This window comes from Mchenga conophoros, linkage group LG23, assembly GCF_057382185.1.
Source record: "Mchenga conophoros isolate Kocher_MC1m ecotype Shallow Benthic linkage group LG23, M_conophoros_male_GT1.1, whole genome shotgun sequence".
NCBI classification, from domain to species: Eukaryota; Metazoa; Chordata; class Actinopteri; order Cichliformes; family Cichlidae; genus Mchenga; species Mchenga conophoros.
In genome coordinates this window covers 38,655,519-38,679,239 of record NC_140547.1, presented here as the reverse complement: position 1 = coordinate 38,679,239, position 23,721 = coordinate 38,655,519, and the positions used below count along the sequence as shown (strand labels likewise).

General features: G+C 40.9%; 2 protein-coding genes across 3 annotated transcripts in view; one reads left to right on the top strand and one right to left on the bottom strand.

The window, feature by feature from the left end:
- The window catches only part of LOC146547776 (interleukin-1 receptor accessory protein-like 1-B), a 342,110-nt gene that overhangs the window by 172,594 nt on the left and 145,795 nt on the right, over nucleotides 1–23,721 (bottom strand). For both annotated transcript variants that reach the window (XM_085265749.1, XM_085265750.1), the window contains exons 4-5: nucleotides 20,972–21,158; nucleotides 17,211–17,364 (exon numbers count right to left, since the gene is read on the bottom strand). In XM_085265749.1, coding sequence (XP_085121875.1) covers nucleotides 17,211–17,364; nucleotides 20,972–21,158 — 341 coding nt within the window. The remainder of the gene's footprint in view (nucleotides 1–17,210; nucleotides 17,365–20,971; nucleotides 21,159–23,721) is intronic.
- On the top strand, nucleotides 8,668–10,668 carry LOC146547777 (uncharacterized). The gene is made up of 3 exons (XM_085265752.1): nucleotides 8,668–8,865; nucleotides 9,270–9,936; nucleotides 10,448–10,668. The coding sequence occupies exons 1-3, from the start codon at nucleotides 8,837–8,839 to the stop codon at nucleotides 10,511–10,513; spliced, it is 762 nt and encodes a 253-aa protein (XP_085121878.1). The 5' UTR covers nucleotides 8,668–8,836; the 3' UTR covers nucleotides 10,514–10,668.

Here is a 23,721-nt window from a genome sequence, read left to right as displayed (position 1 = left end):
TTGATTAATCTTAAGAAATGATAACACGACCTATAACAACAGTGGAAAGAAACGACACTCTCAGATCAAATCTGTTTTTGTCAACAATCCAAAACTCCTTTCTATGAATATACTGCATTTAGTCATGCGTGGTAGTACTATGCGCTGTACGTCACCAAGATATTTAGAAGAAAAATGTATTAAAAACTTCAGTCCACCCTCGGTAACCCTGTGTCTATTGATAAAATGCCAAGAGAGATAGTCTTTTGTTTGCTTAAAACAGAGCTCATGCCCAGAAAGTGCCACCTCAACAAACAAGGGGACACTGATCAAAGTCATCTCACCTTGTGGAAAGCTTGCCAAGTCAAACTAATTCCTGGAGCTCTCCCTCGCCAGTTTGTTCACGGGGCTCAGATCTGCCAGGACGAGCCAAAAACCACAGGCTTCCAGAAAACACGTTGCCAATTACCTGTCAGTGTTTCATAGAATCAAACAATGCAAACAGCAGATCACCTAAGGATATACAGGAATACAAATGCAGCAAGACAGATTTCCCCAAGCTCTGTATCTATGAATGTTTTATCTCTGGGATTCAAAGGATAAAACCACTTTTGCCTGCAAATCCTAAAAGCGACAGGCAGCTACACACTTGCAGTATTTCAGTTAAATTAAAGCCTGTACTCATATACAGTAACCAAGTAACCACTCCACTCTGAGAATGCTCATGAAGCATGCTCTGCACATGCTTCACGCTCTGATATTTTCTCTCCTGTTTCGCCCACATCCTCCCTTGCTGTAAGCTCTGCAATCACATCTCCTGTGTGCTGCTCCTTTGGTGGCACCAGCAGGTGGAAACCCACCGGGATGCTGAGTGCGCACTACAGTATACACACACACACTGCTGGACTGATCAGAACGCAGGGGTGAGTTGACTTGCTGGGTTGAGTACTGATGGCAGGGGAACGCATAACAAACTGCCTGCCAAACCACAGGGGGATGGGGCATTGCTCAAAACAAGGGAGCTACGGCAAACAGCTGGGCACAGCGGAGAGTCACAGCACCGAGTGGGGGAGGTGTTGCATGTTGTAAATGCACAGAATAGAGCACGAGTACAAAAGAAATAGTTTCCTCTTTAAAGGGACATTTCCAAACCAAATACATGTTCTTCCCATGGCCTGTAGTGCTATGTATCCATCTATGCTGTTTTGATGTTGATTATCCATTTAGTTTTTCTTGTCACTAGCATGTGACGAAATCTGAGCATCTTTACATCCTTTTGTACCAACACAGGCTGGAATTCATCTAGATGGCAATTCAAGACCGTCCTTTTTGGACATCCATCTGTTTTCTTCCACTTATCAAATTCAGGGTCACGGTAGGGCCGGGGCCCATCTCAGCTGTCATAAGGCGAGAGACGGCACAGGGCCCAGAAAAAGAGACACCTACGGAAAACTTCAAATTATGAATAATGTTTGCTTGGCAGAAGGAAACAAACCCAGGAACTGCGAGACGCCCGTCCTAACCACTGCACCATTGTGTTGCCTATGAAGTGGCAAAATCATTAATTTACAGATTCTTCTGAACAATAAAGGCCAAATTCAATGTACCACATAGAAATATCTTGTATTGACAATGAACAATACTAAAGTTCTTTAATAACTTGTAATAAAAAATATAAATAAAAAAGGGGAATTTGCCAGGATTGCTTTCTACCCCATGCGCTCCCCTATTTAGATATTCTGTAATGTAAGCTAAGGCCCATGGTGCATGGTGCAAGCTAACCCATGTGCATGGTGATATAGTGAGTGGAACAGTGACAAAAAGAAAAACATTAACATCGAGGTCTGCAAAATCCCATGCAATCACCAGGCAACCATTGTGACATTCAGTGCAACTGCATGAAGTGACTACACGGTCACGTGGTGAGTGGCAACCTGCCTCCAAACAATAGCAGTCTGACTCAAGCTGACTGCAAATAATTTCTGTGAAATGCATAAACGTAGACTTCCAACAAATCTGTTTGCGTTGGTCCGTAATCAATCCGAGTCCGTCTGCACTGATGAGAGCAACTCAACTTTGACACGTCAGCTGGTTGCACAGGATGGTTGAAAAACAGTATATCTGACTCCAGAATGAACTGCCCCTTTAAAAATCAACTTCCTTTAATAGGAACATGACTCAGTGGGGCTACAAGCATTGTACTGAATAGCAATGAAACAAAGTCAGTTAATCAATCTGGCAATTACCAGGAGAATAAAAGACAACCATTATCATAACTGCTACATCATAAGTCATTTGTCAAGCCAAAGATACTAAATGATGACGCTCTCATTCAAGCCTCTCAAATGATGTTTTTCTATAGTGGGCCTGCAAGCTCCCTCAGAGAGGACAAAAGCAAACTGAGAAAACAAGCGCAGGAGATGCAACAAAACACCGTTGACGTGGATTACGGATACGTTACACTCTATAATATTGCATCATATTATATTTTTGACTGCACCTGCTGTTGCTAATTAATCTCAACCTTACTCTGCCTTTACCTGCTGCCAATACTGCTGGTTAGACAAAACGAAATAAATCACTCGTCTGTTTACTAACAATCGCAAAAAAGAAAGATATATAGGCCAGTCCATAATAAAATAATCAGTCGCTAAGTATGTTGTTATTATGTGATTATGTTGTAAAAATGATGTTGCATGTGAATTGAGCAAAAAGGCAAAAGTTAATGAACCGCCATGGGAAAAGCAACATTTCACTGATCGCCCTCAAAGCAATTTTGTTAAAGATTTCTCCAGCTGACATGCCTTCTGCAAATTAGAGCTGCACGAGAAAGAAAGAGGAAGATGAAGGGAAAAAAAGTATCTCATCAACCTAAATCACAAATAAGGAGTGCAACAGCGAAGATAGCTCACTCTGTGTCACAAATGAGACCCAATTATGTCATGAGCCCAAATTAAATTTTGACATGTGGTATGGTCAGCGGAGGGGCACAGCCAGTAATGAATTGAAGCCAAGCAAAATCTAAAACTTCCTTGTTAATAGTGATGAAGAGGAGTGAGCGTGGAAACAATTTGTTCCTAACCTCCAGCCTTTCCAGTCATTAAGGAATTAAAATGTTGATCGCGAGACTTGGAGGTAATGAATCTGAACATTTTCAAAGGCAACATTTGGTGCCATTTAGGCTCAGTGACGAGCAAAATTTGCCCACAGCATGTCTCGCCAAGGCTTTCGCCATCTCTTACACTGCTTGTTCCAAATGTTCTTACAAGGTAAAAGTCCTTTTTTATTTATATGCCTGACTTCTATGTGTGAGAGGAGGTCAAAATCCAGAGATAGAGACTTTAATGGAAGACTTTAATCCACTATTTAGTCCATAAAACATCACATTTAATGGTTAAAACTGATGATATTTCCATGTTCAAGTTTTAGATTTTCCTCCAAAGCTGCACTGATGTAAGTCAGGATTTTGTTTACTGTAGAACCGTAAGATAGACCTCGGGGGGCAAAACGTCACGCTGATTTCTGAATGGCGTTATCGTTACCTGTGTCCTTTTGCAACGTGACGCTCAATTTGGTGCCGCAGTTGACTGCACAATTTAGTGGGTGTCAGTTGAAGAAGAAGATAAAGAAAACTGAAAAAAGCCACTGTCAAAAAAAAACAAAAAACAACACCCCCCCCCCCCCCCCCCAGACTTTTCCATTACAGGCAGCAAAGAAAAGCCTCTGGTTCTGCCTTTCGCCTCTGATTGATATTTCGGGTTTGACCGGGGGTATGAGATTATGGCAGCAGTGGGACGTGACAAATAGTGGGACAATAGCTGGGGCAGAAAATGAAGGTGATAAAATATATATATATATATATATATATATATATATATATATATATATATATGGTGGTGTAAATCATATAATGCTAAACCAATAATAACACAAAAAAGCCTGCCATCTCAGATTCGGTGCTCTGTTCAGAGTTACCCTGCTGTTTGGATACATCTTTGCGGAGCCTTCTCAGAAATACAAGCATCCTGAAATTTTTTCGTAACGTCATAAATGTGCATGCGACCCTCCCCTCCCATTCAGATTCTCTGGAGATCCTCTTGGGTTAGGAAAATAACCAGTGGGGCCCATGAAAAAAAGAGCTCTTCTCTCCACCTGAAGTGCGTTTCATAACTGCATATGGCTCCCTTCCTGCTCCCAGAGAATCTGCCTGGAGACAACATTAACCACCTATCCCAACATTTTCCCCATTTCCATCTAGGTCGCCCATGTGTCCCTGTATTAATAATTATTTAAATATATGGAACCTTAATGAAACAAGCAAGAATCTTTGTGATTTAATAAACAACCCTTTAACGTCATCTTACAGCCCTGTTTTCTGCCTTCTTTTACCCAGACCTGAAAAAATATGTTTCAAATCAAAATATAGCTTTTCTGTCTTGCTAATTACTGTTCTGTATCGTTCGAGACTGTGTCTTTATTACTTTAGAGTTATAAAACTCATTTGTAATGTCTGCATTTCACTAACAATGAACAAAACAAGCCAAAGATGACCTCATTTTACTGCTGTGCTTACAGGGCGCTTACAGCTGGGTGACCTGCTGTCAGCTAGCAGTATGGCCAGTAAGAATGAAAGGGTTATTTTTGTGAAAATTACTGAGAACAGTTTCACCACCCACCCTTAATTGGGTCTGCTCGTTCCATACATTTGAAATATTATTAGCACTTTAAAATGGCTGTAATCGGTCCCATACTGTTATTTCTCCCATACAGTCATCGGACACTTTGTTAGGAACATTGCGATTGTTATCATGCCAGAAGCAGCCATCAGAACACGGTACATTGTCGTTGTAAAGAGATGGACATGGCCATCGACAATACTGGGGTAAGCTGTGACATTTAAACAAAGCTCGGTTGGTACTAAGAGGCCCAGAGTGTGCCAAGAAAATATCCCTCACTCTGTTTCACCAACACCAGCAGCAGCCTGAGCTATTATTACAAGGCAGGATGAATCCATGCTTTTGTGCTGTTTACACCAAATTCTGACCTTACTGTACCTTCTGAATGGCACAGCAGAAATTGAGACTCATCAGACCGGGCAACATTTCTTCTAATCGCCTATTGTCTAATTCTGGTGGAACTCATAGCCTCCTGTTCCTGGCTGACAGTAGTGCCACCTGTTGTGGTCTTCTGCTGCTCGTCCACCTCAAGGTTTCATGTGTTGCGTGTTCAGAGGTGCTTTTCTGCATATCTCGGTTGCAACAAGTGGTTATTTGAATTTCGGTTGCCTTCCTATCAGCTCAAAGCAATCTGGCCATTGTCGTTGTGACTTCTGGCGTCACCGAGAGAACTCACTGGATATTTTCTCTTTTTCAGACCGTTCTCTGTAAACCCTAGAGATCGCTGTTTCTGAAATAACTGACACCAACAACCACGCCATCATCTTGATCATGCCTACTTGTTACTGTAATTGATTGTCATTCAGGCCACCTGAATGGAAGTAATAAGCAGTGTGCTGTGTACATGTTATATTAGAAACAGATCCCATGGTTGGAGTCAGATGGAGCCATTACTTTCTTTACCTTCACTTAAGGTTAAGCATCAAAGACACTTGGTTTGGTTTAGGGAAAAAAAGGTCATGGTTAGGATTTCAAAATGCATCCTTTTACCTTGTAAAGAATATGTTATAGCTAGATTAACATATTTATCACCAAGATGCTAAATACACGTCTTCCCACAACCAATAGAAGTTTCCAGATAAATAAAAACTATTTATCATTGATTCCAAAAAATAATGAAAGGCTACTGAACCACCTAGAAGGTGGAGGAAAAGGATAATTGGCAATGTGAATGACTAACAAAAACTAATAATGGTCATTCAAGGGGCAGGTAACATCCAGATTGTGCACCCATTCGCCAGGCTATATTAACTTTGCACCGAAGCACCCAAGGAAAAGCCAGAAGTTAGGAAAAGGATACATTTTTAGCCCATTTCCACAGCAACCAGATGTTTGAGTGACAATCTTAATTAATCCGCCGCATCCCTACTGTGAAGTGATGTGTGCCGAGAACAGCACACATAAGGACTTGTGCCACTGCTTCAGAGCGGCGTTAGGGTGTGAAGATCATTATTTTCTTGCCAAGGACATGACATAAAACAGGTCAAAAACCTATAATGAACTAAGTCCTGAGATTCACCATCTGTTTCTATTATTACTATTTTTTAAACAGGTCTAAAAACTTAAATTTGACTATGCAAGCACAAAAAAACATGACACACTTTAATTTTGTAACTCAGCATAATGGTGCAATACAATAAATAACTGACTCTTTAGGCTTCAAAGAGTGTTAACGCACCATCGACCACAGCGGGAGACAATGAATTCATTTCACAGAAGACTCACAAAACAGGGACAAGCTTCATTTGTATTCATAAGTATGTTCTTTAATAAAATGACAAAATATAAAAAGGTAATGACATAAGAAAGGTACAACAATTAATAAACCTCATCAAGCACCTGCTGATTACATGGTGTATCCAATTCACCAGAACAAAAGGATTACTTTCTAAATCCACTCAGCTCTGTCTTTTCTTCACTGGCACTTTGACTAAATTAATTATCTTCCATCAATAAAAGGACATATTATATTTCAGCCTTCTTCATATGTTAATGAGTCAACTAAGGGATGGGAGAGATTTGGGTAATAGCCATCAAATGGCACGGTTAGGACAAATGCTCTACTTGGTAGAACAGAAAAGAGGTAGGCGTGTCATACTGGGCTGAGGAGGTAAATAGTTTGAGCGGGTTAGAGGCCGTGTTAACATTTTACTGTCCACAAAATTAGTTTAGACTGTAAATGACTGAATGCTGAGTGGATATATGAAGTTACTGCTGCTGCTGTTCTTGTGCCACAAGCTGTTTATGTTCCTTTCACCGCCACCACCAAAACAAATGCCACATTTAGTTTTACTCAGATAAAATAAAGTCATCTGGCTCCTCCTGAAGAACAATAGACTGACCGAAGTATTAGAAAGTCAATATGTTTCAGCTGTAGCATTCATCATGGTGACAGAATTGCATACATTATAGGTAATGACATCCAAGATGTGCCGGGCAAGGATGCCCGCCAACCCCCCAAAAAAGAAAGAAAGAAAAAAGATTTCCCTAAAGCCACAGATGTTTCAGCTGAACGTTATAGTTGTGTTACTCTGTGACTCCTTTGCTATATTGTCACTATGGTATTTCATCAGTTTGTTTTATCTAGCTTACCAGAATTCAATTCAACTCTATTTGTTTTATATAGCACCAAATAACAACAACAGTTACCTCAAGATGCTTTATATTTTAAGCTAAAGACTCTACAGTAATACAGAGAAAACCCCAATAATCACACAACCACCTATCAGCAAGCGCTTAGTGACAGCAGGGAGGAAAAACTCCCTTTTAACAGGAAGAAACCTCCAGTAGCTCATGGAGGAGTAGCCATCTGCGCTGACCGGTTGGGGGTGAGGGGGGGACAGAACAAAAACAGGAAGGAGGAGGCAGCCTAATGGCCGTTACCAGTTTTTCTTGTTTAGGAGCATCTGGCTCATCATCGCTTCATATCAACATCCTTTTTTTTCACGGTGTGTTTTCTGAATTATTTGCAAAGAAGCGATGTGTTTGGTGTGTACATTTGTTACTTGACAAGAGCATTATAAGAACATTATATATAATATATACATTAGGTGAATGTGCAGTAGTAGCATGCATGCAGCAAGCAGGTGAATTCTGTACAATAAGTGAATTAAATAAGAATAGACAATCTAACATAGACATTCAACATGTTTCATTCACATATACCGGTATAGGTGCATATAACCTATATGCTTTCTAACTTCTTATGAAAGCACCAGGAGCAATTCAGCAGACTGGAGCAACCAGGGATTGAACTACCAACCCTTGTAAATTACCTGCTCCACCTCCTGAGCCACAGCTCCGCCTACAATAAATTTAAAGTAGAAGAAACCAAGAGCTGCTCACAAAGAATAATGTTTGAATAATCCTGCGTTAATTTGATATAAACTCTTAAACAATATGAACGGTCCTCCGAAACACCCAATTTAATCTGAACTTACCCTTTCCAGGTATGAGGCGTTGTTGAACAACCAAATAGATACTCTTGAAGGACCACTACTACGAGAGACAACTAATCTAAGAGTGCCTTACCTATAGGTGGTTTGTGGAAGCTGCCATTATGACTTGTAACTTTGAGAGTGGCAGCCTCTAGAGTTAAGTGCCTAAACAGCAATACCTTATTGGGCAGGCAGGTTGATGTAAAAGGAAGGGGTTGAGTTAGATGACCTTTTACCATTTGTCTGAGGTCTAATGCTAATCATGCAGACAGCTGGAGATGTTGTGGTGTAGTTGTTGTATTGCCGTGTGGGTTCTTTGTAGACGGGGGTGCACAAAAACCAGGCATGCATGCATCTGTCTGCTTGGACTCTCACTGTCTAACGATCACAGAGTGGAATGTAGTGGGCTCGTGGACATGGAAAGTATAATCAAGCCTTAATGCATCACAGATGTAACCTTAACTTAAATGCTATATTTAGGATAAAGGGAAATAAACTTTATTATTATAGTCTGATTATTTTTCTGTGCTCAGTGACTGCAAACAAATGGGAAAAACAATTGTTGCCAAAGTTTATCACTGTCATTTTCGACTCACAATAAAAAATCTCAAAGGTACTAATGCAACTTTTTCCACTTATATGCTAGTAGACAACTTAGACAAAGGTTTTGATTTTTAAAAAATCGTTTCCAAGTGCTTCCTATCGCATGACATCATCTGCTTCCCGCTCTTTCTGGCTGAAGACATGGCGGATGCAAATCATCCTGGAAAGAGGTAATTTTCATAAATTTCTTATGACTTTCCCCCCAAACATATTTATAATTATTTAATCATTCAAGTCTCTAGAGTAACCCTCCCCAAAAAAATTGTACCTAGGATAAATATTTTTTTGTTCATGGGCTTATTTCTGTGAGTGGCAACAAAAGTTGCCAGTGGGCACATAGCATGTCGCTAACTAAAGGAAAACACTGTCTGCAGGATTGCTCCTAATTTACTTATTTAAAATTGTAGAATGATGTACAATGGCTCATTTTAGTCCTTTTAGAATAATTCCTAGCTAAATAAATTCACAGGTATTCAAGGCCTCTGTGTATAGGATTTTTATACATTACCATACATCATTTTCTTGCTAGCTAAAATTCGCTTGCTAGCTAACATGTATGTTGTCCTTTCCTTAGGTACACCGTAGCAGAGATCCTGGCCATGCTGCAGGACTCTGAAACTGTGGCGGACATCACAGTTGTGCCTGAGTCAGAAATGCACGCACATGACACAGACTGTGACAGTGACCAATCTGATGATGAGGCCACTGGTGACCATAACCGCCTCCCATCAAGAATACTCAAAGGTGAAGGCTTTTTACCTAATTCGGACATGCAGCTGCCAAATCCCCCCGATGATGATCCTGGGTGCTCATCCTCAGTGAGTCAGACAGAGACTAGAAAGGTCAGTGGCACAAATGAAAATGTGACCAGTCAGATTGTTGGGCCCATGCTCCAGAAAACTAAGAACCAAGACAGGAAATTCAAAAAAATCAAAATTGCGGCCAAAGCACCAGCACAAGCCAACAAAAAATATCAGATCCCTCGCTATGTCCCCAAAGAACATGATCCTGGCTTCACATCAGATGATCCAGTGGATATCTTCCTCACATTTTATCCCAAGTCCCTCAGAGATGTCACACTGGAAATGTCCAATCTCTACGCTGAACAAAAAGGGAAAACGCTCAACCTGACTGAGGATGAACTTCTTACATTCTACGGTATTCTGTTGATCAGTGGATACAACACAGTCCCAAGGCGGCGTCTTCTCTGGTCAGACGATTGTGATGTCAGCAACAATGCTGTAAAAGATGCCATGCGGAGGAACAGGTTTGATGAAATTATGTCTTCTGTTCATTTAGTAGACAACATGAAGATCACAGCTGACCCGTTCTTCAAGGTGCGTCCCCTTTTTAAGCATCTAAATGACATCAACAACGCAATCCCGATAGCAGAACATGTGGCAGTAGATGAGATGATGATTGAGTATTTTGGAAGGCATGGGTGCAAACAGTTTATTAGAGGGAAGCCTATTCGTTTTGGGTATAAAATATGGAGCTTAGCATCCTCCTCCGGGTTTGTCCATCAGATGGAGCCATATGTAGGAAGTCACACACATCTGGTGGAAACTGGACTTGGTCAGGGTCCAAGTGTGGTTCTTGGCCTGGCAGAGAAAGCTGAAGTGCCACCTGGAGTCAAGTTTTACCACGACAACCTCTTCACAACCCTGTCCCTGGTGGATGAGATGACCCTGAGAGGCTATGGCAGCTGTGGCACGATGCGACAAACTCAGCTCCATAACGTTCCCTTCACAGCACCCCAGACCTTCAAGAAGACACCCAGAGGAGATGCTGAGTATCTGGTTGAGGCAGAGAAGCTGATTGTAAGGTGGAATGACAACAGCGTGGTCACCGTGGTGTCGAACATGGAGAGGGAGTTCACCGAAACTGAGGCGAAGAGATGGAATAAACAGAAGCGGACTATGGACAAGGTCAGACAGCCCAAGTGTATCCAGGACTACAACACACACATGGGAGGAGTGGACCTGCATGACCAGTTTGTCAGCCGCTACAGACAACATCCGGTCCAAGAAGTGGTGGTGGCCATGCTTCAGCTGGGCCCTGAACAGTGCCATGGTGAACAGCTGGTGCTATTACAGGTACACAAGGCTGTATGTTATTTAGTGATATCACAATCGAGTTGGTGATGTTTGACTCGAGGTCATCGCTAGTGCTCTTCGGTCGACAAGAGCAACAGTGATGATATCCAGACCAACATCACAAACTCAAGTGTGATATTGCTTTTACAGAACATTCTACATATGGGGCATGACGTTGTAGAAAGGATGAAACGATGCACATTCATGCATCTATCATGCTTGTTTTGTCATTCATTTAGGTCCTGGAAAAGCGGGGAGAAGGATCTCCTCTCCTTCCAGAGGCTGGTAGCCCAGACCCTCCTCCTGCGCCATGGAACAAAGCCAAGTAGGCAGGGCAGAAGATCTTCAATGGCGGTGGCGATAACTGATGCCACCAGGTTTGATAATTTGAACCACTGGCCCTGCAACACTGGTAGCCGGTACAAGCGATGCAAGAACTGCGGCGGACGCACATCATTTGCGTGTGGAAAGTGTGATGTGCCACTACATGTGGAGTGCTTCAAGAAGTACCACACTGAGTAGAACATGCATGAAAGATGATGGAATGTATGGGAAGAAATATGTTATATATGTATATATGTTTTTAGAGGTTCTAAGAAAAAAATGTTTGTTGAGTTTTTGAGTATAAAAAAATTGAGAATAAAGAAATCAGTTCAAATTGTTTGATGTTTTGAATTTTATACAGGGGGAACCTGAGGCTCCACCTTTTTGTTATTATTTATTATGACTATATTATTATTTTGTTCTTATTATATTATTATTATTACTTCTCTATTATTATTATTAGGTGACATTTGACCTAGTGACAAGCTGTGTGACTACTGGCAACAATTGTTGCCAGTCATAAAAATGCTATTTTCTTCAAAAAAAAGTACAAAATGGAAAAAATAAATACATAACATGATTCAGAGGGACTCAACTGATAAAATGATATGCCTTACAACTCTGAAAAAAATCTGGGCACAAACGGGTTAATAAAAACCAAAAATTACATATTCGCTGCCTGGAACAACAGTTAGGATTGGGGGGGTTGTGCCATCGCCGAAGATGACTTAGACCTCTGAGGGTTAAAATAATACAGCCAAACTGCATTTACGGCTGGCTGAGATCTTATCACAGTCCTGCTGTGCCTTTGAATGCATGCAGCTCTGGAATTGTTGGGCAGTTTATCTTGTCCAGATAAGATAAACATTATACAGATAAGATATACACTTGTAGAGAGCACGTTGCTACCGTAAAGTCAATGTTTCACATATGCTCAAGAAAACGACAATAGAACTCTAATCATCTGTTGCAATGTCTTTATGATTTCTGAAAATAAATGTTAAACATGAGGAACTTTAGTAATTCTAAAGTATCTCAGGGAGAAAGCAATAAACAGTCATGATCTCCACCTGAAATTCATGTTCTACAGTTATACTGCGCTTGTGTTAGACCTCATAGTCTACATTTGCAGAAAACAGCCCCAAGCTTATAAATGCATCACAGAGAACACACATGGAAAGGTTTCCATCACTCAAGAGCAGTGGTCTGGCCCAGGAAACAAAATAATGCCTGTACCCCCTCCCATTTCTAGCCAGTCATGTTGCTATGCAATAATATTCAATAGTAAGCAAGGCCCTGAAATAGCGCGACACTACCCAGCAAGAAAGCATTGTTCACTCAAGAGAAATTGGTTTTGAAAGTGCCAGACTGAAAGACTGTTAAAGAAGTGTTGCATCAAAAATTGCTTTAAGCCACAAAGCTACCATAGTGTCAGATCTGTCAATTCAAAATGTTCAGACTTGAAAGACATGTAAAATATGGGGTGAAAGGGATGAGTCGGTGCAAGGAAGAAGGCAGGAACACTTAATGTTGAGAAATATTTTCATGATTGTTTTTCAACCAGCATTTTGGTTATTTACGGGCGCCGCACACAACCAAATACACTTCATCGCAATGCGGTGCAAAAAGAAGAAGAAGAAAAGCGGGTTAACAGCATCAGTCCCAGCTCATTAGCCACACTGACAGTCTATTTTACACACCAAAGTTGCTGCTCTCCTGTATCTCTGTTTCATCACTGTTTCTTTGTTCTGTGCTGTTTAATCTAAGACATCAAACAGTGCACCTTACAAAGAAGTCATAAAACCACAAATTTCATTTAAAAATGAATGTCGCTTCCAATCACCCGGTGAGGGAGCTCATTATGATTTTAGCTGTGCTCATTATAATCAAATGGAGTCTGACCTTTTGTCCCACTGCACTGCTTTGAGAGCGGCTGTAGGCTGTTGATAAAGAGGGGAGTGACAAGGGTTTTAATAGTGAATTGTAATTTTCTGTCCAAGGTTGAAGATAATATTATATGAAGGTTCATGTATACTTATTCCAGATTAGAAAAGAAAGTATTCAGATGTAAAGTTCAGGTCTGGACAACTATCTAGAGTCCTTGAATCCCTTTTGCAAAGCAGGAATGCAATTAACAGTAAAGACTTGCCATTATCCGATGTTGTTTACCATCTTATACGAAAGTTCCCGGAATTACTCAAGAGCTGCACTTTAGAGGAGCTATATTTGGTCAAGTAGATGTTGCCAACAATGACGACTAACCCATATTTTACTGCGTCGTCTGTATTGATTACCAAAAAGATATCCAGGCTCTCATTAGTATTTTGGGAGACGACGCCATTTAGAGTGAGTTAGATTGAATGATTGGAAATAAAAGGCCCCGCTAGATTTCTCATGTTTGACAGAAATTGGGGACAAAACGTACTCATGTTGGTGAACAGCCAAGGAGTCCAGGAGGATATGTGCAAAACACTAAAATTCTACAAATACAGAATTGCAAAGCACACAGCAGCAACAACAGCGTGATTCTGGACCCCCAACTGACAAAAAAAACAAGTCAAGCAGCTTTGGCAGTAGAAAGAGTCCTTCGTACATTGTAGTGTTACTTGATTTCCTAACCAAACATCACATTAAAAAAAACAGCTATTCCCACTGCTCCCTCTCTGGCGTGTATCCACGATGCTGCAGTTCTTAAACTTGACTGGAAACACGAGGAGGAACCCAACGCATATAAATGTTTCACATTTTTCTCAAGCCTTCAGGTTATGTATAACTCCACACAAACTCCCAACACAAACAGTAACTCTGAAAGTGACTCAATGATCCAAAAGTCCATGGTTACTTGGTGATTTTTCCAACTTCCTGTGTTGTGATAATTTGACAGCCATGTGGAAAAATGGAAGGACATAGTGATGATTGTAAATAAGCTACTTGCTTAGCCAAATTCACCACAAATCTTGGCAAGTCAACCAGGATTTGTGGTGAAATAGTATGTCTATCAAGAAATATCTTATATTTTCTGTATCTAACTAAACACTCATTAAGCATATACTCATGCTAGTTAGGTGAAAGGCGCCATGATACAACAGTCAAATTGCGAAAAAACTCTTGCTTTTAAAGGTGCTATAGAAATACATTTTTAATTGAATTGAAAATGGTGCTTGGAGACCAACGCGCAACCACAATTACTGTGATTGTGACCAATGGACTTGGTTTCTTCAAAGACGGCGACCAAGTCTGCAACCACTCGCAGTCAAGTCTGCTATCAGTTTGCAACTGCATCAGGTAAAATTAGTAAACTGCAGAATGACATCGACACTTATCAAAGTTGCTTTTATAAAAAAAACAGATCCAGAATACAAACAGCTGGCAGCCAGATAAGCTGAGTCTCATGTAGTTGTGTTCATTAACAAAGACTCATTCAGACTGATGGCAGCATGTTGGTAATTTATCTGGATTTATAAATGAGACAGCAATTATTTGCAAACCTTCAACAATCTGTCTGAGTCAATGCAGTTGGAGTCAAACTGCAATAGTCTGTAGACAAGTCACATTCTTTACGATCGAAAGGTGAACATTTAATGCACTCAACTTCTGGGCGACAGTTTGGTCATGGCAACTGGTTGTAATTGATGACTGAAACTGAAAAAATTCAATGCAATCACCAGGCAACCACTCATTCTTGGTTAGTGGTTGCCTGGTGGAGGTGGTCATCCTGTTTTTAATCCAGTGCCACATGGTTAAAAAATGATGTATGAACTGAATTGTAGCCCAAAAATCAAGGCACAGTTAGTTACAAACTCTTATGTCTTAATTTGGAAGAACAGTTTGTTTGCGATGCTGTTTTGTTACTTGTAGAATTTCATCCTTTATTTTTCACATTGGCCTTTTAGATAGAAATATAATGTGGATAAATGGCTGACAATTTCCTAAACAATTGAGCTCTAGAACGCTTGTTAACATGATTAATTGAGAAAATTAGACAAACTTGGGTGTTTTGCCCAAACAAACAAACCAAAAAAAAAACCCAATTTAATATGAAGCCAGTGGATGCTTATTTTTAAGCGTTCTTTAGGAATTTTGCAAAGCTTATTTACTGTGATTCCGCCAGAATATGAAAGCTTGTGCAATTGCTGATCTAAACACCAAGCACAGGAGCTCTTTCCAAGAACAAAACCCTTTTCCTTAGGACACGATGTGTTTCATGTGTGCAGAAGCACAGACAGCAGACAGAACCAGGAGACACATCAAAACTACAGGCTAGTTAGCATGATCGGTATAGCCACCATGGCAGCGCTGCACAAAAGAAAACCGCTCCGTGCAAAAACTCCAAACTTCTTCAATCAAAACTGGAAAATATATAAATAAATCCAAAACTCTGAGGAAAGCAATTCTGTCTAAAAGGAAAGCAACTGAGCCAAAAGCAGAGTGAACACTGGCGTTGCTTTCCAAAAGATAAAAAGAACTCCAAGTTTCAAGAAATAACAATGGGAACTTGCATTACACTTTTTTGCCTCGAGGCACACAATTGCATCTTAAAACTTACAGCAAAGGTCAGAATGGGTAAAAATTGTTCAGTTTATATCCTAACAGTTCCAGCCAGAGACCTACTGCTGCTGTGGAATTAGACAAAAGTCATTCTAATCACTTCAACAAAAAGAGAGACGCATATTCCTCTATTCATCTATTAATTTTTCCAGACCATTTAAGGGCTCTCGCAAAGAAAAGCAAAAAAAAAAAAAGTATCCACACTTCTAGCAGACTGCTTGAAGGGTGTATTTCTTTTGAAAAAGTCATAAATGCCTGCTTTACTGCCACGGCCCAATCATCAATCATCTTTTGCTACCTGTTTTGAAATGCTGAATGTCTCTACTGTAGATAGAGAGATTAAGACTGTTGGGATGACATTTTGAGGCTGGTGAGAAAATGATGTATGACTTTGCTCGGCCTTCGCTGGAGTCTCTTAAAAAAAAGAAAAGAAAAGGCACTACAATGTGCAATCCAGTAGCAGTTAAAAGCCATCGCTCCGTCTGATCGTCACACAGCAATGGAGGTGATGATGACGACGGCTGTGCTGAATCCTAACAGTTTCTCTGCCTGTCCCAAACCGCTTCCCTCTGCTCTTCCTCTTTTTCTTCCTGTTTTCTTTTTGTTGTTTTTTTATTCTTCCCAGCTGTGCGTCATCTGGCATTTGTTTGTATCCTTGCAGACATGAGCTAGCACAGGAAAGGTGCGCCGAGCCAAATGAGTCACAGAGAGGAGAAGCTGTGGTCGTATGAAGGCAGTCAAAAGAACACGAGCTCCACTTTTACATTAGCATTTTCCACTGGTTCAGATCAGCCATGCAGGGCCGTTTTATATCCAGCAAGCAACCTTATTTCCCTGAAGATTGATTATGTTTAAAGCTTGGTAGTGAGGAAACTTTAGTAGGAGTTCTAGCATAAGATTCAAATAAATAAAGCAGGCAACAATAAAAAAAATTATGACTCTGTTTATTGATCACACACTTTACTCAGGAAAACTCTGCAGCCTGATTCCCTTCACATACTATATGCCTTTAAAAAAAAAAAAGGAAAGAAAGAGAGAGAGATAATTAAGCTGTAAATTGTGGGATAGTGCATGGCTTGTCAACCTTGGCTGTGACACTGACAAGAAATCTGTCACCTGCTTTAGGTTCAGACTTAAATATTTCAGCAGCCTTAAGAAAAAAAGTTCTGAAGTGGCTCTGGGTGAATTCCACTGCTAAGCAATTAAAGCAGCCTGGAAGTCACAGCGACGCTATTGACTGCCACACTTTGGCAAAAGGTGCAGTGATCAGCTTTAAAAAGCTTAATTTTGGGGGGTTTTAAGTGACTCGAAGCAACTGTGGAAAATAATCACCAGACAGTACGCTCAGAAGCATTAGCAACAAAAAGGATGTTCTGTGGAAGTACATTTGTTTAGAAATTCACTGAATGACAACGGATTTTCCATTGATCTTTCTGCGTGCGGTTCGTGGCACTTATTTTTGCTGGAGTTTCTACTTCACTTCAGTGAAAATCTTCACAAAAGCAGCAGGAGGGAGAAAAATGAGGAAAGGCAGGATACTTCCTTACCTGTGACTGATAGCTCAGTAGTCCTTCGCACCACAAAGTTCCCAAACGGCACTTCACACGTGTAATTCCCAATGTCATCTTCCCGTACTTCCTTGATGGAGAGAATGTCCTTCTTCCTTTCAATGGTTTGTCTCCACTGCTTTGGCTTGCACTCCTGTTTTGTTTTGTTTTTTTAAAGACAAAACAAGAGGATGGAGATACAACTTGTAAATGTAAAGCATGAACACTGGTTTCTTTAAAGTAAGAGGGCGGGGCTACAATAATTTTCACATTTCCAGTATCAAGTGAACCCACGGAGTTCACTTGATACTAGGAGAGTACCCGGTTCTCTCCGGGTACTCCGGCTTCCTCCCACCGTCCAAAGACATGCAACTTGTGGGGATAGGTTAATTGGATAATCCAAATTGCCACTAGGTGTGAATGTGCGAGTGAATGTGAGTGTGAATGGTTGTCTGTCCCTGTGTGTTGGCCCTGCGACAAACTGGCGACCTGTCCAGGGTGTACCCTGCCTCTCGCCCTATGACAGCTGGGATAGGCTCCAGCGCCCCCCGCGACCCTGAAAAGGATAAGCGGAAGCGAATGGATGGATGGACAGTATCAAGTGGTATGATGACAAACTTGCATTCAAATGTCATATAATCTGTACTCTGGACATCATGAGCCGAACCAATGAACAACTCTAGACAGTGTTAAGAACTTTAACTACACATTTAATCCTTCAGATATTTCATATAAGAAAAGGAAGTGTGCTGCTGTAGTAACTGACAGACATCTGTCAGCACGACGTTTGGCCTTTCAAATCCAAACAAATCCTGAAAACACAGTTAGAAACCAATCGCATATAAGAAATGAATGTGCAAAATGACATATTTGCAAAGTTCTGGTATATCACTGTGCAGACTGTGATTATATTGACAGAATGTATTATTTTACTTTTTATTCATTATATTTTTGTTTATTGTGAACTCATTGTGGACAAAAATCATGTGGGATCATGTTGACAGAGAACAGCATAAAAGGGAAGCTCTGTTTGACTTATTTACTGTATTCCCGTGTATGTTTTCAGCTTTTATATTTCTCATTTTCTTAGCAAAATGAAAGGGAAGTATCAAGATTTTTGCACAGTACTATATATTGCTTGGATTTATTGATCTCCTTTGCCTACTAGATTTGTGGTGTTAAATTTAACACAGTTCACAGTTTTATGACCAAATGCTCTCAGTGCTTTTTGTGTATTAATTATTATATCTGAATTTACTGTACTTTCACATCGATGCCTGTCAGATTCAGTCTCAGCTTCAAAGTATATCAGATTTTAAAAACAAAACAACTAAAACTGTAGAGAACCTCTATAACTAAACACCGTATCATAAAATACTCCAGCAGCTTTATAGCAGAGAGACCTCATATCATATCACACAGCACACAAACTTTGTTTGATGCCAGATTTCAGACATTAGTTTAGTGAGCTCCTGTTGTCCCGACACAAATACTCTTTTAAACTGTGATGTATGAGACCGGGTGCCTGCGCATTTATCATTCTGAGGCAGGACTGCAGCACCAAATTAAGCTGCACCACCTATTTGTAAAATCATTACTGGGTTTATCTGTAAGTTCCTTCCTAAACTCTTAGTGATTTTAGGATTTACTTCATTGGGTTGCATCATCAGTATTTGCTCGGTTGCTTGGTAACATCTCTGGAGCCAATCAGAGGCAATCAGTGTGAACAGGAAATTATTTCAGCATCAGGAGTTGTAAGAGCCCAAAATAACACACCGAGGCCAAATTATATATTGGAATAATTGGAAAAAATAAGCACCAGTTTAATAATATATATTAATACACATATAAAAAATGTTTTTTTTATGTGAGAGTATATTGAGTCAGAGTGAATAAGAAACATTACATTATATTGGCCTAATGGTCTGCAGTTTCAGGTCTTAAATTAGAAAACTATTATTCACTTAATGGGTTCATTAAAGGGGGCTAATTCTGTTCATTTTCATCTACATATTTTTATCTTGGACTTTACTAGGGTAGCTTTGCATGATTCCAAGTTCAAAATAATTCCTATTTGTTATACACTGTAACAGTCTCTGAAATAAGCTTCTTTTTTTTAGCTTCATTTATTCTTTTATAAGTCAGTTTTCCACTGATTTGCTGCCCCTCGAAATCAGACAATTTGAACAGATGGTGGGTCCCACCCACCCACCTCTATCCAGCGTATGAAGGTTCAGTCACACAAGGCTAGAGGCTGGCTGACAAAACCTCCTTGCAGTTGCTTTGATTACTAGCACACTGTCATAGTCGGCTGTAGTTTGCATTTACTAACTAACTATGAAACAGTAGTTGAACTTCTAAAAGTGAGATGCAAATTAGAAACAGAGACCAAATTTCCCACGTGTGGGACTAATAAAGGTTATCCTATCTTATCTTAAATGTGCTGATTTATATGATAAGAAATAATTTGTACACTAAAGGTAAACAGTCTATATTTCCAGTTAGCATCATACTCTTCAGAGTTTGCTAGTCGGCAAGTGTTTGCAGCCAAGTTATTATATTATTCTGCAGAAACTATAACAATATGTTAGCAAGTAACCACAAGGTTTCCTGGGCAATATGCACTTTTCCGTAGTTACCGGTGGTTACCAGTGGGTCCAGTACAGTCTGTAGGCCTGTGTGTCAGAGAAACCAAGCATTTTATAATATATATTTTGCACAAGACATTTTCATTAAGGTTAATTAAGGTGACTCTGCTACACAATGTTGGTTCTGGAGCTTTAAGGAAACCTCCGTTCTCATCGCGACACATGTGAAGAGTTCTAAACATAAGCAAAAAGTGAGGATGACAACATCAGCACGGATAACAAATTTGTACAGAATGTGATGAATGTGAAAATCATTCTGGGCACTGGTTGTTTCCTTTCACATCAAAATCGGGCTCCGTGTGCCCAACAAGCAGCAGGGAGCAGATTCCAACACAGAATGACAGACCTGGCTACTCTATAACTGCACTGACAAAATACTGTGTATCGTAGGATTGGTTTCTAACTGTGTTTTCAGTATTTGTTTGGATTTGAAAGGACATTTTTCCTATGCGCACATGTGTTAAAAATGGAGTTCAGCTTGTAATGAAGAGACTAGCTTTTAGTTTCAGTCACTGATAATTTACCTGATCAGTTAAAATCTGTGAATAGCTGGTAAACACTACACTGGAGCCAGGTACACACAGAAAACAACCTAAAGTACAACACGAGTCTTATTTTCTATCTCCACAGCCCATGTAGCCACGTAGGTGGTGATCATGAAGTAGGCATGGACTTTTAGAAACAGCCTTTCAACTTTTGGGCCACCTGAGGCAAAAAAAACTAGGGCACTGTGGGAAGCGTCTTGCAGGATTGAATCAGCCCACCAACAAAGTGAGAGCCAATAACTGGAGGGTGTGGATCCCACTGGCATTATCTGCTATTTTAATTTGATTCCGCGGGAAATGGAAGTGGCCACCTAATCAAGCACACTTTCACATTTGATAAATTGGCCCCCGAGCTGCGCCTACGAGCTCTGGCAAAGAGGCCTGTTGGACACAGAAGGCCTGCCAGGTCGGTTCCACTGTGGGCCTCCCAACTCTCCACACAACAAGCAATATTTTTCTCTTTTTGTTTGACCGCTTGAAAATGTGGTATTTAAAGCTAAGTTTAACCAAAACACGACCCTAACCCTTTGTTGATAGAGTGATAGCTGATGAAAAACTCTAACCATACCTTGTACCACACGATCTCAGGCTCCATTCCTTGCTGTACATAATCCTCAATGCCTGGGCAGATGATGTCTTTGCTTTTGCTCAGCTCCGCCTTCTCAAAGAACCTCATTTTGGAGTTGTAGCAGAGGTCTGTGTCATTCTCCGCCACCGTGAGGGACATGGACACCTTCATGCAATACGTGGAGTTCCTGCAAAAGATAAAACGTTAACAAATCGGTCAGTGTAACAAATGGACCCGCGTCACTTTTTGAGCTCTTGCCAGCTGCTGAGCCGAGAAGCTGTCAGCAGTCCATCTCCGAGCCGCTCAATCAAAAATTCCTGGGCTAATTCCTGGGATTGAATGTGAATCATTAAACGCAACAGAAGGAGACACAGAGAAACCTTTGATTTCTTTTAAAGGAAAACCTGCCTTTAATGCTGAATAACTACTGATTCCAACAATGAACAGCAATGATGCATAATCAGCTAATCTGTGCATATGAATATATATATTTGTATATATACAGTACATGTGTCCTAATGAAAAACCAATGGGTGTTATTGAAGAGCTAGAGCGCTTACAGTCAACAGCACTCGAAGACTGCCTTTTGTTTTCATGCGTTTTCGCAGATACAGTGCGAGCTAGCAGAAAATGACTTGCTACAACTGATGTACTGTAAGTGCTCAGGTCATACACATAAAGAAGAGAATTTATAACGCGAGGGAGAGACGGCGTAAAATGCGAGATTACTCGTGATGTTTGGAGACTCCATGCTCGCCTGGCTTCGCAGATACGGCAGAGTATTTATCCACGCTGGAATAAACATTTCATTTTACTGCTCGGCACTGCGGCGCGCACCTTCAGTGATTTGTGTGTCTAAATGTGAGTCGAGCGCTCGTATGCAGGCAAGCTCGAGGTATCCTGGATGAGATCTAGGCCTGCCTGAGTGGGTGTCGCTTCACGGACAGCCCCGTGAGAAGAAGCGATCCAGCTGCTAAGCACAAACAGCAATCCTCTTTGTGTCATTAATGTGACAGCGATTTTGAGATCGGATCTGCTGCTCGAGTAATTCTTAACCCAACTTGGGGAATCGATGAAGCCATTGATTCGCTGGGAAAGTTGTGCTATTTAAAGGAGGAGGGGGGGAACAGAAGCAAAGGTCCTTGATGATCAATTTATGCAATAGGGGCACCTTTTCTTTGCCCAAACCGCCTAATAAGACTGTCACAATTGACAAGTACTCTTCAGCCCTACTGCAGCAAATCCCCCCCCTGGTTAAAAGACCAACAAATTGGCAGTGTTTAGGAAAATCTCACAGCTAATTTTCCAACTAAAGCTGGTTACACAAATTGAGCTGAACCAACAAACAATTACAAACATGTTAAATCCTTACATAATTGCGAGGCATTAGCTGCCTCGTGGATTAGCGCGAAAACACACTGGTCTTCACCACAGTGTCTGCAAACAATCCCACGCCCCCCCCCCCCACCCCCCTACACTCGAACTGGACGGCTCCACACACTCCTCTTACTGTAAAGTGTGCCATTTTTCCTGAAGCCCGGATGCAAATGTGACATGATGTGGAGATTATCCCAGACAACTTCTACCAGATGGACACCTGTGCAAATGAGATCCCACGGGTGCGCTCTCTTCCCTGTTAAATATTCTGGGCAGCGCTGATAAACTCGCAGGCTGGTAGCGAGAGAGAGGGAGAGATAGAGAGGGAGAGATAGAGAGCGAGAGAGAACTGTGTCATCTGCTCTGCATGAGTGATCGATGGTGCGGGCCAACACTCTGTCCTACGATGTCTTTCCAGCATTTCACATCCATCACTGACGCCTTTTGAGCCTGGAGAAGCTGGACGATCTCTTGACTATCCACTCAGCATGTGTGCAGTCATATTCAAGAAGCTCGCTCAGAGAATAGAGCAGGGGAAATTATCCTCCCGCACCACAGTGGAGGACTCGACTGTACGCCATGCAATGTAAACTCCTTGTGGATACAGTGATAACAAGCTAGGTGATACCATGGCATTAATGGGCGCGAGTGCCTGTCAAACGTGTCAGACTGAAGAGGATATGCAATGTCGTGGCAATGATAGATAGCATCCTGCATACATCAACCCGGAGCAGAGTAAGGCTGACAGCTATGGTACACAGCTGGAGGGCAGGCAGAGGACTTGAGATGCAATATGCGGCAAATTCAGTGAAATTATGTGCAATGGTCAGTTCGGAGTTAAGCAGCCTGGAGAAAAGATTATGGCTGTCATACTGGCAAATACTCAGGGGATATGGTAGTGGCTGAAATAAGGGGATAATTAAAAGCTGACTATATATAAACTTTGATACATATATTTTTAATTTCTTTTATTGACTGAGAATAACCCACCTGAAGATTAAACCACACTGAACCTGCCCCCTTTTTTTTGCTCAGCAACTCTTCCATCTGATATTAAATAATAGGGCTCAGAATTGATTTGAAAATTCTCCCGAGAATCCGGGGCACCTGTGGGGAAATTAATGAACTAACTTAATGAATCTCTTAATTAAAATAACTCCTCTCCAATATAAATCGCATGATGAAATAATTGACGATTTATTACAGCTGACTTTCGAGTAACAATAAGGTTGTTAGGGAATCGCCTGGTGTAAAGCAGACACCGCGAGGCAGAAAAAAGAAATAAAGTCCAAAGGTTGATTAAAGGTTACCTTGAGACAATATCATTACTGGCAGTGAAATGAACCCACCGCAGGTATTAACCCTAAGAGATT

What these genes read in the sequence shown, in the direction of transcription:
- LOC146547777 (XM_085265752.1), top strand. Translation starts at nt 8,837, where the DNA reads ATGGCGGATGCAAATCATCCTGGAAAGAG. An exon ending in GCAAATCATCCTGGAAAGAG is followed by an intron (nt 8,866 to 9,269) that starts GTAATTTTCATA and finishes TCCTTTCCTTAG; the next exon opens with GTACACCGTAGCAGAGATCC. An exon ending in GTGATGTCAGCAACAATGCT is followed by an intron (nt 9,937 to 10,447) that starts GTAAAAGATGCC and finishes TTCCCTTCACAG; the next exon opens with CACCCCAGACCTTCAAGAAG.